This window comes from Sus scrofa, chromosome 10 (genome assembly GCF_000003025.6).
Source record: "Sus scrofa isolate TJ Tabasco breed Duroc chromosome 10, Sscrofa11.1, whole genome shotgun sequence".
In the NCBI taxonomy this organism is placed as follows: Eukaryota; Metazoa; Chordata; class Mammalia; order Artiodactyla; family Suidae; genus Sus; species Sus scrofa.
The window spans coordinates 11,488,879-11,503,067 of NC_010452.4; the positions used below are offsets into that span (position 1 = coordinate 11,488,879).

Here is a 14,189-nt window from a genome sequence, read left to right on the forward strand (position 1 = left end):
TGGGGCGAGAGGGAGGGGAAGCGGGGGACAAACAAGGTAAGAGAAAGACGGATTGTGTTCAGTGCTGACAAGAGCTAAGGAGATGAAAGAACAGGATGAGCTAATAAGAGGGTGACTGGTGGTCGTGATCGTGGGGGTGGGGGGGGTGGTCGTGGTGGGGAAGGGAACCGGCCGGTGCCTTGAAAGACAAGGGCCCCACGCCAACCTTTGCGTCAAAGCCCTGGAGGGGGCGAAGGAGGGAGATTTGGGGGAGGAAGGGCTTGTCCAGACAGCAGCCGGCACGTGGCTACCGTGGGGAGAGCCTGCTGGCTGGGGAGCGAGGGGCCAGCCCAGATGGCCAGACCCACCCCCTCTGAGGCCCTGTGAGGACTTTGGCTTTTACTCTGGGTGACCTGGAGAGTTTCAAGTTCTGGGAATGACACGATTTGGTTTAGGATTAGCAGGCTGGCGTTAAGACTCGGGAAACATCCCAGAGAGTTTCCTGATGGGTTGGAAGTGAGGAGTGAGGAAAGGAGAAGCGAGGACATCTCCGGCGGTGGTTTTGGTCTGGGGATCTGGAAGAATGGAGCTGCCACTTACTGAAGGGAGAAGATGGCCAGAGTTGGGAGTGAGTGGGGGTGTGGGCAGGGGGAGTTTCAGGAGAAGGGGGGCCTGGAAATATAAGCAAAAGAGTTAGACGTGATGTGGGAGTTCCCATTCTGGCTCAGTGGAAACGAATCTGACTAGTACCCATGACGCTGCAGGTTCGATCCCCGGCCTTGCTCAGTGGGTGAAGGATCCGGTGTTGCCGTGAGCTGTAGTGTAGGTCGCAGACATGGCTCAGATCCCATGTTGCTGTGGCCGTGGTGTAGACCAGCAGCTGCAGCTCCAATTAGACCCCTAGCCTGGGAGCCTCCATATGCCGCAGGTAGAGCCCTAAAAAACAGACAAAAAAGAGTCGGATGTGTTAGGACTCTGAGATGTCAAGTGGTCAGTAGATCTATGGATCTGAGACCCAGGGAGATAAAACTGTTGGGTGTAAATGTGTCCGTAGATAATATTGAATCAAAAAGGACCAAATGAGGAGCAGATAGAAAAACAGGAGACTCCAATAGCTGAGCCCTGGGGTACAACAGAATTGAAGGGTCAGGGAGGTTATGGGTGTGTGGGTGTGTTTTAGTGCTGTTGGAGTAGCGGTGATTTGCCACACGCTGTGAGCTTCCAGTGTACAGCCACACAAATCAGCCGTACACATTCATACATACCTGCTCTTCTTCAGAGTCTTTTCCCGTCTAGGTTATTGCAGCATATAGAGCAGAGTTCCCTGCGCTTTGCGGCAGGTTCTTGTTCGTTATCTATTCCGTGTGTGTGTGTGTGTGTGTGTGTGTGTGTGTGTGTGTAATGTATGTGACATATATATTTACACAGTCCATGTGTGTATGTCAAATCCCAAGCCCCCAGATTTTCCCTTTACCTCACGTTTCCCTTTTGGCAACCAAGTTTGACTTCGAGATGTGTGAGTCTCATAGGTGTGTTAACTATATCATTTACATACCTGCGAACAATCCTTGATGAGCTAGATTTGGAGTTAAAAAAACTTGAGCTTCTCAAGAATGAAACTGAGGCAAACAGCATGTCGTCGGGAAAATTTGGCCCTCTGAAATATCACTCACGAAGCACCCAGATCTGTGGACTTGGTGTGAAGTTGGCAGTGCTCCCAAGATTTTGGTAAATATTAAGTAGATTCCACCTTGTTTGGCGTTGAACCCCCTCGACACGACAGACACTGATTATAAAGATGAATTTTGCATCGCGCATCCTGAAACGGCCACTAGGTGGCAGAAAAGCATTCGCTAAATTGACTATGAAATTGCAGGCGCGCTCACTCTCGCTCTCTCCTCTCCCTCTCTCTGCTCCTTTTGAACCCTCTGAATTTAAAGATGAATATGTCTATTTAGTGCACAATACTATTTTGAAAGATGTGAGCCACTATTTTCGTCAGAGAGCCGGCAGAGGCGATGTCAGGACACCTGTCTATAATGCAACCAGGGTGAGCCCGGTGTGTGGGGAATGGGCACTTCTTTGGGTTTGGAAATACCTGAATTAAGAGGTGGTCTAGCGAGGAGTAAATTGACTATAATGAGACTGTTAGGCCTTATTCTTAAACTTTTGATGTCAACGCTTTTCAGCTTGGAGCAAGACGAGAAGGGCTCAGAATGCAGAAAGCAAAAAACCCTCTTGGAAAAAGTAAAGCCGCCTTGGCTGGAGCTTGCTGTTGGGATTCTCTGCAGCCACCATGTCACTAAAGCACAAGCCTGTTCAATTGAGAAGGTTTATTTCCTCCTGCTCTCCTTGGGGTGCTGGCGCCCACACTGACCTGCTCCTTGCAGCCACTGGGTCAGCCTCAAAAATAACGAGGCCCGTTTCCCATGCCTAGACAGCCTAGGCTGCAGGTGCGTCCTGGCCTTGGAATTGTGTTAAAAGGACTCCCAGCCAATCCTGGCACAGGACAAGTCTGAGGGCCCCTCGGTTGCTTTAACGCTGGGTGTGTCCGTAACCGGCCTTCCCACAACTCAAATAAGTTCTGCCCGTAAGACACACAAAGGCAGCCTTTCCACGTCGTCACACAGTCAAGGGTGAGTTGTGTTCATTTACCATCTACCGAACGACTTCCAGAACCACGATTTTGCACTGAAAAACTACACATAGGCAATTAAAGCAAGGAAAGAAAGAGCAGGTAATGCAGTTGAGTTGGGTTCTCTGCAAAGGTGTTCGTTTGCTTCTAATTTTGCTTTAGAGTATGCTGTATCTCTCATGGCACTGACTGTTTCCTTTTGCAATGGTATTATGTTCAGCATACTTTAAACACCAAGTTAAACTTGTTTTTCTGCTCTTTGGCGTCGAAGACTTAACTCTTCCTACTTCTTACCAAGGCTCTTTTGTAGTCAGCCCGGGAAAACTGTGTGTGTCCTTTAAGATTCCTCGGGGACTGGGACGCTGGGCTGGGAGGGTCTCACCACCTCGATTAGATAGCAAATTGAGCCCAGACAGGCTTCTTGTATCTCTGACCCTTGACAATGGCTTAAACTGAGCATTTCATTGATAAGATTTGGTGGCTTATTGACACACATGCCTAAACGTATGCTTGTGACCATATGTGCATTCGTGCAGTCATTGCCCATAAATCCTCTTAAAATTCAGTCTGTGGTCTTCATTTGGGTAGACGGCTGAGGATTCTCTCACATTATTGTCATTACTGACTAATTGGGAATTCTTTCCAGGATTTTACTGGTGTTTTCATTAATCCTGCTTTTCCTTTGCTCTTTCTCCCTCTCTCCTGCCTTCTGTCGGCTTGTTTATTTTCCTTTTTTTCTTCTTCTTCTGGCTTTGAAGCTCTGCCTTCTACTTTCATGATTTTTCTAGTTACCTTGAAATTGTCAACATGCACAGCTGTCTTCGCCAACCTATTCCAAAGCAATGCATAAAGAAGTCACCCCTTCATATTTTTGCTCTTGGGGTCTAATGCTTCATACTTCATGGTTTTTAACTGTGCCCCATGGACATAGCATTTTTCAGTCACTCTCAAGATTTGTCACTTTATATTTCTGTCCTCCATCTCGCTCTTGCTTCTGGGTTCAGTTTCCTTCTAGTTGACACACAATTGGATCTTACTCATCATTCAGCGAAGATATAGGAATGGTGAACTTCGGTGTTATAGGTTGTCAGATGTCATTATTTTACTCTCCATAATTGCTTAGCTGGATATTGAATTCTACATGGCAGTAGTTGATTGCCTTCTGGTCTCAGTTGCTGCTGATTTGCAGTCAGCCTTCAGCCTAACGCGCCATAGCTATTATAAATGGCAAGGTTTTCCGTCATGTCTATGATCTAGGTTTGATGTTATTTTTTTAACCTCTCTTGGTATTCTCCATGTTGTATTTGTAAGTTTTTGTAGTGACAGCACCCACAGCAGGCTGGTTTGCAGTGGAGTCCCGGGGACCCGGCCTGGCAGACGTCTCTCTCTCTAGGGTAATTTTATGTTTGCCGCTGAGACTGCCGTGGGCTGCACTGCCTTCAGGTCACCCAGCTTCACCTCGGGTCCTTATGCTGTGGGAGGACTACGAGTCCAGGCCCTGTGCCAGTGTGTGGTCCATGTGGCCTGTGGCTCCAGTTTTTCTCAGGTCACTATTTCCACCCAAGTTGCTAGGAGGGGACAAATTGTTTTGCCACTTTTGCAGGCCAGCAGGTCGTCTTTTTTCATCCAGAGTTTACAGATAAGAAAACACTTAGGAGTTCCCGTTGTGGCTCAGTGGAAACGAACCTAACATCCCTGACGATGCCAGTTTGATCCCTGGCCTCGCTCAGTGGATTAAGGATCTGAAATTGCTGTAGCTGTGGTGTAGACTGGCAGCTACTGCTCCGATTCTACCCCCTAACACGGGAACCTCCATATGCTGCGGGTATGGCCCTAAAAAGCAAAAATAAATAAAAGTATTTTATGCTTTTTCGCACCCCATTCACAGGATGTGTAGGTTAGACCCTCTCCTCTCTTGCATGGGTATTAAAACTCCAGCCCCAAGGCCCATATCTGGTCCTGAAACCCCAGGAGCCATCCCAGTTCAGCTCAGCTGAATGATGCTACGTGTCCTTTCTTTTTCTGACACCCAGGCCTGGCTGGCTCTCCTCCTGTCTTCCTCTTTTTCTCCTCCCTCCTTCCTTCCTTCTCCTTCCTTTTTCTCTGACTCTCTTCTTACCTCCTTAGAGCCATCTGATGTAATATTTGGTTTGTTTAATTTTACCCAGCACTTCTGTGTGTTTGAACAGGAAGGAAAATTCTTCCACGTCAGCTCAGCCTGCCATGTTTGCTGATAAAACCTTAAAATATACTAAATATGAAGGCAACAGTGTCCTTACTACGTTAGAATCATACCTGATAGACATACAGCATTAAGTGATAAGGACTTGACCATAACCAGCTTTTATTAAATACTTACTATTTGAGAACTCCTGTGTATGTATTTATTTATTTACTCCTTAATTTTACAAGGTCAGTAGCAGGCTCACATCCATGTTCAAATTATTCTTATTCTATAGATGAAGAAACCAAGACATCAGGATATTAATTAGTAGGATTTTTTAACCTTGGCAGTCTGTCTCCGTGCTTGTTGGCTTTGTTAAAATTTAACTTAGGCGTTCCTGTCATGGCGCAATGGAAACGAATCCAACTGGAATCCATGAGGTTTGGGGTTCAAACCCTGGCCTCTCTCAGTGGGTTAAGGATCTGGCATTGCTGTGAGCTATGGTGTAGGTTATAGACGCGGCTCGGATCTGGCAATGCTGTGGCAGTGGTGTAGGCTGGCAGCTATAGCTCTGATTTGCCTGCTAGCCTGGAAACTTCCATATGCCATGGGTATGGCCCTAAAAAGAAAAAAAAAAATCTTAAATACAAGTAATATTAGGTCTAGATTCTGATTCATTTAGACACATCTATGCAGTCAAGTTATCACCACTACACTCATGATATCTCTTAGAAAAAAAATCTCTCACCCCCAAAAATCACATAGTACCTGGCTTCTTTCATTTAGCCTGTTGCTTTTGAGAGTCCTTCAGAATGCTGCAACTGTTAGTCATCCATTACTTTTTTTTTTTTTTTTTTTTGGCTGTACCACAGCACAGGGAAGTTCCTGGGCCAGGGATGGAACCTGGGCTGCAGCTGTGACCTACACCACAGTTGCAGCAACACTGGATCCTTAACCCACTGCACCGGGCCAGGCGTGGAACCCCCGCCTCAGCAGTGACCCAATCCTTAGCTCCCTGCACCACAGCAGGAAATCCAGTTGACCTTGTAATTGCTGAGCAGTATTCCACTGAATAGTAAACAACATTCTGTTCATCCATTCACCAGCTCATGGAAATTTGGATTGTTTCCAGTTTGAAGCTCTTACAAATAAAGCTGCTATGAACATTCACGTACAAAGCTCTAGGTGGATACATATTTTCCTGTCTCTTGGGCAAATTTCCAGACAGGGAATGACTAGTTATATGCTAAATATATTTGACTTTTCAGGTGTGGTCAAAGTGGTTTCCGAAGGGGCTGTACCATTTGCATTGTCACTAGCAAGCTGCGTGTGAGAGTTCTCATGGCTTCACTTCCTCCTCAACACTTGATGTGGTTAGTCTTTTTAATTTTTACCTTCTCTTGACTATGTTATGATGTCTCATATAGTTTCCATTTGCCTTTCTCTAATGACAAACAACATGGAGCATCTTTGTCCTACATTTACTTGGCATCTGTAAATCTTTGCTGAAGGGTTTGCTTAAATCCTGTGCCTGTATTTTAATTGAGTTGTTTGTATTTTACACATTGCAGTCACTTTTATATATCCTGAAAATAAGCCCCTTATCAGATATATAATTGGTAAATATTTTCACCTGTCTAAACAAAGCCTGTATTCTTAACCATCACTTATATTGCTCCTCAATATTTATAGAAATGATTGAGGAATTTCCACAGGGCAATGGCTGTTTCCTACTGGCCATGGTGGCTTTTGCAATTAATAAGAGATAAAGGAACTCTGCTGACATTTTAATTTTTTATTTTTATTTATTTATTTATTTATTTTTTGCCTTTTACGGCCGCACCTGTGGCATGTGGAGGTTCCCAGGCTAGGGGTCAAATTGGAGCTGTAGCTGCTGGCCTACACCACAGCCACAGCAACACCTACACCACAGCTCATGGCAACACCGGACCCCTAAACCACTGCGCAAAGCCAGGGATTGGATCCGCATCCTCATGGATCCTAGTTGGGTTCATTACCGCTGAGCTACAATGGGAACTCCTCTGTGCACATTTTTATTTGAGGACCCAAAGTTCACAGTTTCACTACTAATTGAATCTTTTCCATTTTGGTACAGAACTAAAGAGTCCTTTCTTGGATTTGAAGAATTGATGAAATTACAGCTTGGATGACCTGTGACCTCTGTCTTTACAATCCACTGAAAATAATCAGACCCATCTCTGCTATATAAACAGTATCTTGGGCAGCTTGTCCCAAGGCATCCTGTTTTTCATTTCCTGGTTGTTTTGTTTCCTTATGGAAAAAGACAGTTTCCAGCAGAGAGAACTAGACAAGAGTGAGCCTCCCCAGAGGAAAACGCCCAAAAGAATTATCCATTTTGCTGATGGAGACATCATGGAAGAATATAGCACAGAAGAGGAGGAAGAGGAAGAAAACAAGGAGCTGAGAACAAATTCAACCCCAGATCCTGTAAGCTCGGGCGATCGTTACGAGCACGATGGGGGCTGAACGAATGCGAGGTTAAGCAGACAAGTTTTAAAGTAACTCCTTGTTCTCCTGGGTTTGCTTTCTAGATCCATGTGTAATCAACATAATTGTGCTAATCTTAGTTTTCCCACTTAGGAGAGAGAAAATGGAACATATTACAAAGCATTCTGAAGCCCCCACACCGAGAGCTCTGTAGTTACCCCTCTGTTAGTACTTTACTCTAACCTGACTTTTCTCTCTCTCTCTATTTCTCAGTCTAGACTTGCATGGGGGCCCTACCTTTGGTTCTGGGCAGGACGAATAGCAAGGATTTCATTTTCTAGTAAGTACTGCTAAAGCTCATTTTTTTCTGTCCAAAAGGTAGACTTACAGACCCTGGGAGTCAGCTGGGCCTTCCAGCGGCTTACTACCCCCCCGCCCCCGCCCCTTGTGCCCCACTGCGTCCTGAAGGTCTGGTCCCTTCCAGCATCTGCCTGAACATCCCCAAGGCCCGGCACCTCCCATCTCCAGGCGGCACTGCCACCTGTTCCCAACTCTGGTTAGTAAATGCTCTCTTCTGTTTTATCTTCATTTAAGGTTCTTCCCATTTGTCCTAGTTGTCTTTTTAAGGCCAGACAAAGCCATCCAGAGTCTTCTCTCCTAAGACAGAGTTTTTCATATTTGAAGACAGTAGTCAGTCCTTCCTGGGTGGGCACTTCACCTGAAGAATCGTCAGAGGGTTGTTTTTTTTTTTTTTTTTAACTACTGTTATCTGATCCAGTTCTAAGTTTCCTTGTCACCATCACTGTATTATAAACAAGAATTTTATTGACCCTCCCAGGGGTGTGATGAATGGCCTATGTGACTATCTCTAAGAGATGAAATACTAAATCTTATTTTGTTTGACTTTCACCAATTAAAAAAAAACCACAGTTGGCAACATCTAAATACCCTTTTCCATCTAACTTACATGTGCTTGTGTATATGGCAAGGAGGAAAACAACTTGAAAAGTCTGAAAAAAGGAGTCCTGCTGTGGCTCAGAGGGGTCAAGAACCTGACTAGGATCCATGAGGACACGGGTACAATCCTTGGCCTTGTTCAGTGGGTTAAGGATCCGGTGTTGCCGTGAGCTGTGGTGTAGGTCGCAGATGTGGCTCAGATCCCACGTTGCTGTGGCTGTGGTGTAGCTGGCAGCTGCATCTCCGATTGGACCCCTAGCCTGGGAACTTCCATATGCCGCAAGTTCGGACCTAAAAAGAAAAAAAAATCGGAGAAAATATAAAATATTGCTGTTAGAAATTTATTTTCATTTATTCCTTAGGTAAACATTTATAAAGTGGGTTAAGGATCCAGCTTTGCCGTGAGCTGTTGTGCAGGTCGCAGACGTGGCTTGGATCCTGCGTTGCTGTGGCTGTGGCTGTGGCCGGCTGCTATAGCTCCCATTTGCCCCCTAGCCTGGGAGCTTCCACAGGTCAAGGATGCAGCCCTAAAAAGACAAAACAAAACAAAACAAAGGAATAAGTGCTTTTAGATCAAAGTGTAGGGTTAATAATTTGGAAGTTACTCTAGAGACCTGGGTGAGTCCTCATCTTATCTCGACCACAATATGCTGCCAGGAGGAGTGCTGCACCCTCATCAGGGCAAAGCCGTGTGACGAGGGGGCTCTTTGGGCAGGAGGGGCCTTGGCGATCAGGTCGGTGAAAGAAGCAGAAGACAGCACAGCAGTAGGAGAGCATGAACGAGAACAGGAACCACGGCGACCTCCATGCTGGTCTGACCGTGTGGCCGGGATAGGTCACAGGGGAGTCACCTGCCTCCTGGGTTCCACACAGAACCGGAGCCTTAAAGTGCTTCTGCCTGGGGCTTCCAGGTTGTAGTGGAGGTGGAAACACGCTGGCAGTCAGTGCCCTGGTCTCTACACAGGGACTCTGCTTAGAGCTGGAACCCTGGTGGCATTGGTGATGACTTTCTTCCATTTAAAATTCTAGTAGGTTAGAGGCAGGAGACCTTCTTGAGACTTATTCTGATATTTTATTATTTTTTTCATTTTATGGCCACACCTGCAGCATATAGAAGTTCCCAGGCTAGGGGCTGAATCAGAGCTGCAGCTGCCAGCCTACCCACAGCCACGGCAATGCCAGATCCGAGCCACATCTGCTACCTGTGCCACAGCCTATGGGAACACCAGGTGCTTAACTGACTGAACAAGGTCAGGGATCGAACCCACATCCTCACAGTCACTATGTCAGGTTCTTAACCCACTGAGCCACAGTGGGAACTCCTAATATTTTGGAAATTTCTCTTCTGCCCATGTAGTAGGCAAACATTAAAAAGCTCGAGTATTTCTGAAAGCATGTTACAAAAGTAGGAAGCATCATTTTGATGGCCTGTAGGAGCAATCTCTTCAGAAGCTGGAATAAATCATAGGAATCAGAAAGGCCTGTAGGAGGGGGAGGAGGGTCAGAACTCCTATAATTTTAAAGCAGAGCATCTCTAGGAGAGACCTTCTGGAAACCTCTCATTGCTAAATCTTTATCCTTGACTGTGCCTGTCTCACCACTGAGCCTGCAGGCAACCATGCTACTGGAGCTGAAGGCAGGCAGACAGGAAAGGAAAGCCTTAGACTGCTGCTTGAGAAGGAGTTGTGTTTGTTTGTTTGTTTTGTTTTCCAGTGGCTGCACAGGAAGCCCGTGGAAGTTCCCAGACCAGGGCTTGAATCTGAGCCACAGCTGCAACCTATGCTGAAGCTTCAGCAATGCCAGATCCTTTAATCCACTGCGCTGGGCTGGGAATCAACCCTGGTCTCTGCATTGACCCAAACCACTGCAGCTGGATTCTTAACCCAGTGTCCACCGTGGGAACTCTAGGAGTTTGTTTGGATGCACAGAAGAATTTCTGAGATGGGTCTTAGCATCACTGGATTTGCTTTGGGGTCTAATCTGCAGTCACTCCCAGATGATGATCAGATGACAGGCAAGGGCACGGGGATCATCTGACCTTCGGGACCAAGGCTGCTCCTGTGCTTAAGTGTTTTGAAAATCTCTCCTGATATATTCATCTGGAAAGGAGCGTTTAGATGCCCTCCTAGATGAAGGCAGAAGATTTAACCCCTTCCCTTTGAGTCCTAGACCTTTTTGAGAGTCTAGAGCAACGGAAATCTTTTGTCAGCCTTGAAGTGACCTGATAGACCACTTCCGGGCAGGTGTAAACTCGTGGCATCTCCACGGGCTCTGAGCATTCATTACTAACTGAGCTCACCAGAGTGCTTGTTCTTTCTTCTAGCGTGTGAATTCCTTGGTGGACGATTTGCTGTCTTCTTTGGTCTGCATCAAGCCAAGTATCAGTATGTGTTAGATGAGTACTGCAGAACACAAAACAAGGTGTGTGACATCCTGATGGCCACCAAGAGCCCTGAGATGGGAATGTTGCTTGTTCCTGATTTGGGCCGTATGGAAGGGTATTTTTCCACCTGCTAATTCATGGACTTCAACTTCACGCGCCCCCAGGGTCAGGCTGACTTATTTTTCTAACGCCCTTACCCCACGGTGCTTATCCCTATTGGCCTCTCTCGCCTGAAGTTAGAATGACATGAGATAGGTCCAAGAAGATAGTTGAGTGTGAAGCCTGAGAGCTCTTAAAGAAGAAGCTTCTTTTTATTTTTATGGCCGAGCCCATGGCATGTGGAAGTTCCCAGGCCAGGAATGGAACCTGCGACACAGCAGCAAGCCAAGCCACTGCAGTGACAATGCCAGATCCTTAACCACGGCACCACAAGGGAGCTCAGAGAGTTCCCGTCTTCTTAAAAGTGCATCTCTGCAAATGGGGGAGCTCAGAGATGTCGGGTTCATAGCTAACATTTTCCTTATTTCTCTCTGTACCAGGGAAGCCACAATGAAAGCGAAAGGAGTGGATCAAAGGCCCAGCTACCAAAGGATCCTAATGAAAAGTGTCACCTGGAGGCTGGGGGCCGAGAGTATGGGACGAGACAGCAGGACGTTGACAAGGGCGCCCCTCAGTAGAGCATCTCATCCAGGGAGGGTCTGGCGGCAGATTCCAGCTCCTGATGGGCCGCGGGGCTCTCCTTCCCCTGGATCTCTGTTCCCTGGTGACTGATTACCATGGCAACCGCACCACAGGCAGTGCTTGTGAGCCAGAGCTTATCTTCATCTCTTTGTGATTTATTCTCCAGCCGTCAAGAAATGAGAACAACTGTGGATTCTTCCTCAATATAAATTGGTATTTATAAGCCTCACAACTCAACTGATGCAAGTCCTGTCTGTCAGTTGTGGGCTGTTAGTATTGAGATTTGCTCGTCGTGCAAATGCCTTAAGGAACTTGGGTGTGGATGTGTTAGGCTGAAACGCCTCTCATGTGGCTAGGGTGCAGAAAAGCTCTGTCTCTCAACAGAAATTTGGGGCGTCATCAAGTCTAAAGAAGGCAAGGTAACCCCCCTTCTTTTAGTGGAAAAGAAAATGAGGTTGAGAGTATACCATTTACTAGATACAATTTATTTCTGTAAATAGCACACTCTGGTCTGCCTAATTCTCTAGAATCAGCAGGAAGTAGATATCTTCCAGGGGACCACTTAATTTTGTTTAAGTATGGTTGATTTACAATGTTGCACCAATTTCTGCTGTTCAGCAAAGTGACCCAATCATACACACACACACACACACACACACACACACACACACACACACACATATACCTTTTCTTATATTCTCTCCCATCATGATCTATCCCAAGAGACTAGATACAGTTCCCTGTGCCATACAGTGAGCAGGTACCATTTAATTTTTGAGAAAAGTCGAAGAGTCAAAAAGAGCCCATCATGGAGCCTATTCTGAAGCGAAATAACAAACAATCCAGGAACAGAGTTTTAGTTTGGACCGACACCTGGCATGCAAGTAACCAGTGCCTCCCTGGTAGATGTGGCCACTTCTGTCACATTATAAAGCTCTCACATTTACTTCATTTTGCAATTGGACTAGCAGGGCCTGTTGGATGAAGAGCTAAGACTGACTCCTCAGTAGAGACAAAGCAGTCAGACTGAAAACCACAACTGTCATCAATATTACTAGTTGTAATGGATACAATGATTTGAGTGCCTGCTTAGAGCCGTGCGCTTTTCCTCAGTTTTCACATCTTATTCTTGGAATAGTCATGGGGTGTGTCTACCTCGTGCACTTTAGTCCCCTTATACTGACAACCATGCTCACCCAGAAACAGGTCCCATGACCGCGATGCCACACACGACTCCACCTCCCTGGTCATAGTTGATAGGCTGAGGGATGGCCACCTGAACAAAAAGGGCTACTCGGATTCTGTTTCCTGTACGTTCGAAACTGGGACTGAGGGGCGGTCACTTGAATAGATGAGCTGTAAAGAGCTATGGATCTGACACCAAAAGCAAAGACATTGAGAGCAAGAATAAAGTGGGACTAGATCAAACTCAAAAATGTCTGCACAGCAAAGGAAACCATCAACAAAGCGGAAAGACAACCTAATGAATGGCAGGAAATACTTGCAAATCATATATCTGATAAGAGAGTAATACCTGAAATATATCAAGAACACATTAAACTCAATAGCAAAAAAAAAAAAAAATTCAATTTAAAAATAGGCAGAGGATCTCAAGAGACATTTTCCGAAGGAAGATATACAGACCAGAAGTAAAAAATGTCCATGTCACTTATACCTGGAACCTAACATATGGCACAAATGAACCTTTTCACAAAAAAAGAAAATCATGGACTTGGAGAATAGACTTGTGGTTGCCAAGGGGAGGGGGAGGGGGAGGGAGTGGGATGGATTGGGAGCTGGGGGTTAATAGATGCAAACTACTGCTTTTGGAATGGAGAAGCTGTGTAGCACTGGGAACCATGTTTAGTCACTTATAATGGAGCATGATAATGTGAGAAAAGGAATGTATAGATGTTATGTGTAACTGGGCCACCATGCTGTACAGTAAAAAAAAATAATGTATTGGGGAAATAAAAATAAATAGAATGAAAAAATAAAAGGGAAGCAAAAAAAAAAAGTCCATGTTAAAAATAAAGATGAAATGCCTCCCTCCTGGGGACTGAAGCTGGTCCTTCCATGAAAAGACCGCCTTCCCAGGTACCAAGGCTGTACTGATTCACTGTTACATCCTGATCTGTTTTTGTTTTTGAATCCTTGAAAGCTTGAGTCCCTGACTTGTTTGATGTTCTTTGTTCCAACAAGATCTAAAGCGAGGCTGAAATCATACCTCTCCGGAACAGCTCAGAATTTTCTGAAGGCTCTCTTCTGAGCTGTAGTCCTCACTTTGGCTCAAATAAAACTCTTCTCTATTCCTGTTATAGATTGTTCATTGATTACTTTCATGGACATACTGCTCTCTATCAACCCAACAGACAAGAATCTCTGCCCTCCTGTCGGCTTTAATTGCGAGACACTGAATTACTAGGACATGCGGTCTCCGTGGCAGCCTCTCAAATGCTCCTCGCGGATCTTCACACCCCATACAGCCCCTCCCATGCTGAACCCCGTGGTCTGCGCGACCCTCAGAATATAAGTCAGAAATGAGGCATGACATTTCTCAGATCGCTATCAGAGAAACTCTGGCTTCTGTTTGGGTCCTTCTCTTTCTTTCTTGGGTCACCTGCTCTGGGGGGAGCCCGCTGCCATACTGTGAGAATCTCGCCTCCTCTGGCAAGGTCCAAGGGCCCTGCCAACAGCCAGTGAGGAATGAAGAATTCCTACAGGTCCGTTTTCCCCCACGAACCAACCACAGTGCCCCCTCAAACCTCTGAACCCAGTTCTGGCCCAGTACTGGTCCCAGGGTGGGTCATATTTCTCCTTGCTCCGAAAAATACGCGGAACCCACGTGCCCAGGGCGCGTGCGCACACACATACACGCACCCTCACTCCCCTCCAGCCGGCTGCTTGCCAGCCCCAATCAC

The 14,189-nt window shown here is 46.1% G+C and overlaps 1 protein-coding gene across 4 annotated transcripts; it reads left to right on the forward strand.

The window, feature by feature from the left end:
• FAM177B (family with sequence similarity 177 member B) lies at nucleotides 2,486-12,987 on the forward strand. Of its 4 annotated transcripts, none has more exons than XM_003130514.3 (6): nucleotides 2,486-2,716; nucleotides 6,047-6,151; nucleotides 6,895-7,247; nucleotides 7,521-7,587; nucleotides 10,528-10,625; nucleotides 11,127-12,987. In XM_003130514.3, the coding sequence occupies exons 3-6, from the start codon at nucleotides 7,074-7,076 to the stop codon at nucleotides 11,262-11,264; spliced, it is 477 nt and encodes a 158-aa protein (XP_003130562.1). In that variant the 5' UTR covers nucleotides 2,486-2,716; nucleotides 6,047-6,151; nucleotides 6,895-7,073; the 3' UTR covers nucleotides 11,265-12,987. The 4 variants fall into 4 exon arrangements, with proteins under 4 accessions (XP_003130562.1, XP_013835488.1, XP_020920005.1 ...); XM_021064347.1 differs by having other exon boundaries at nucleotides 2,551-2,615; XM_013980034.2 differs by lacking the exon at nucleotides 6,047-6,151 and having other exon boundaries at nucleotides 2,490-2,716.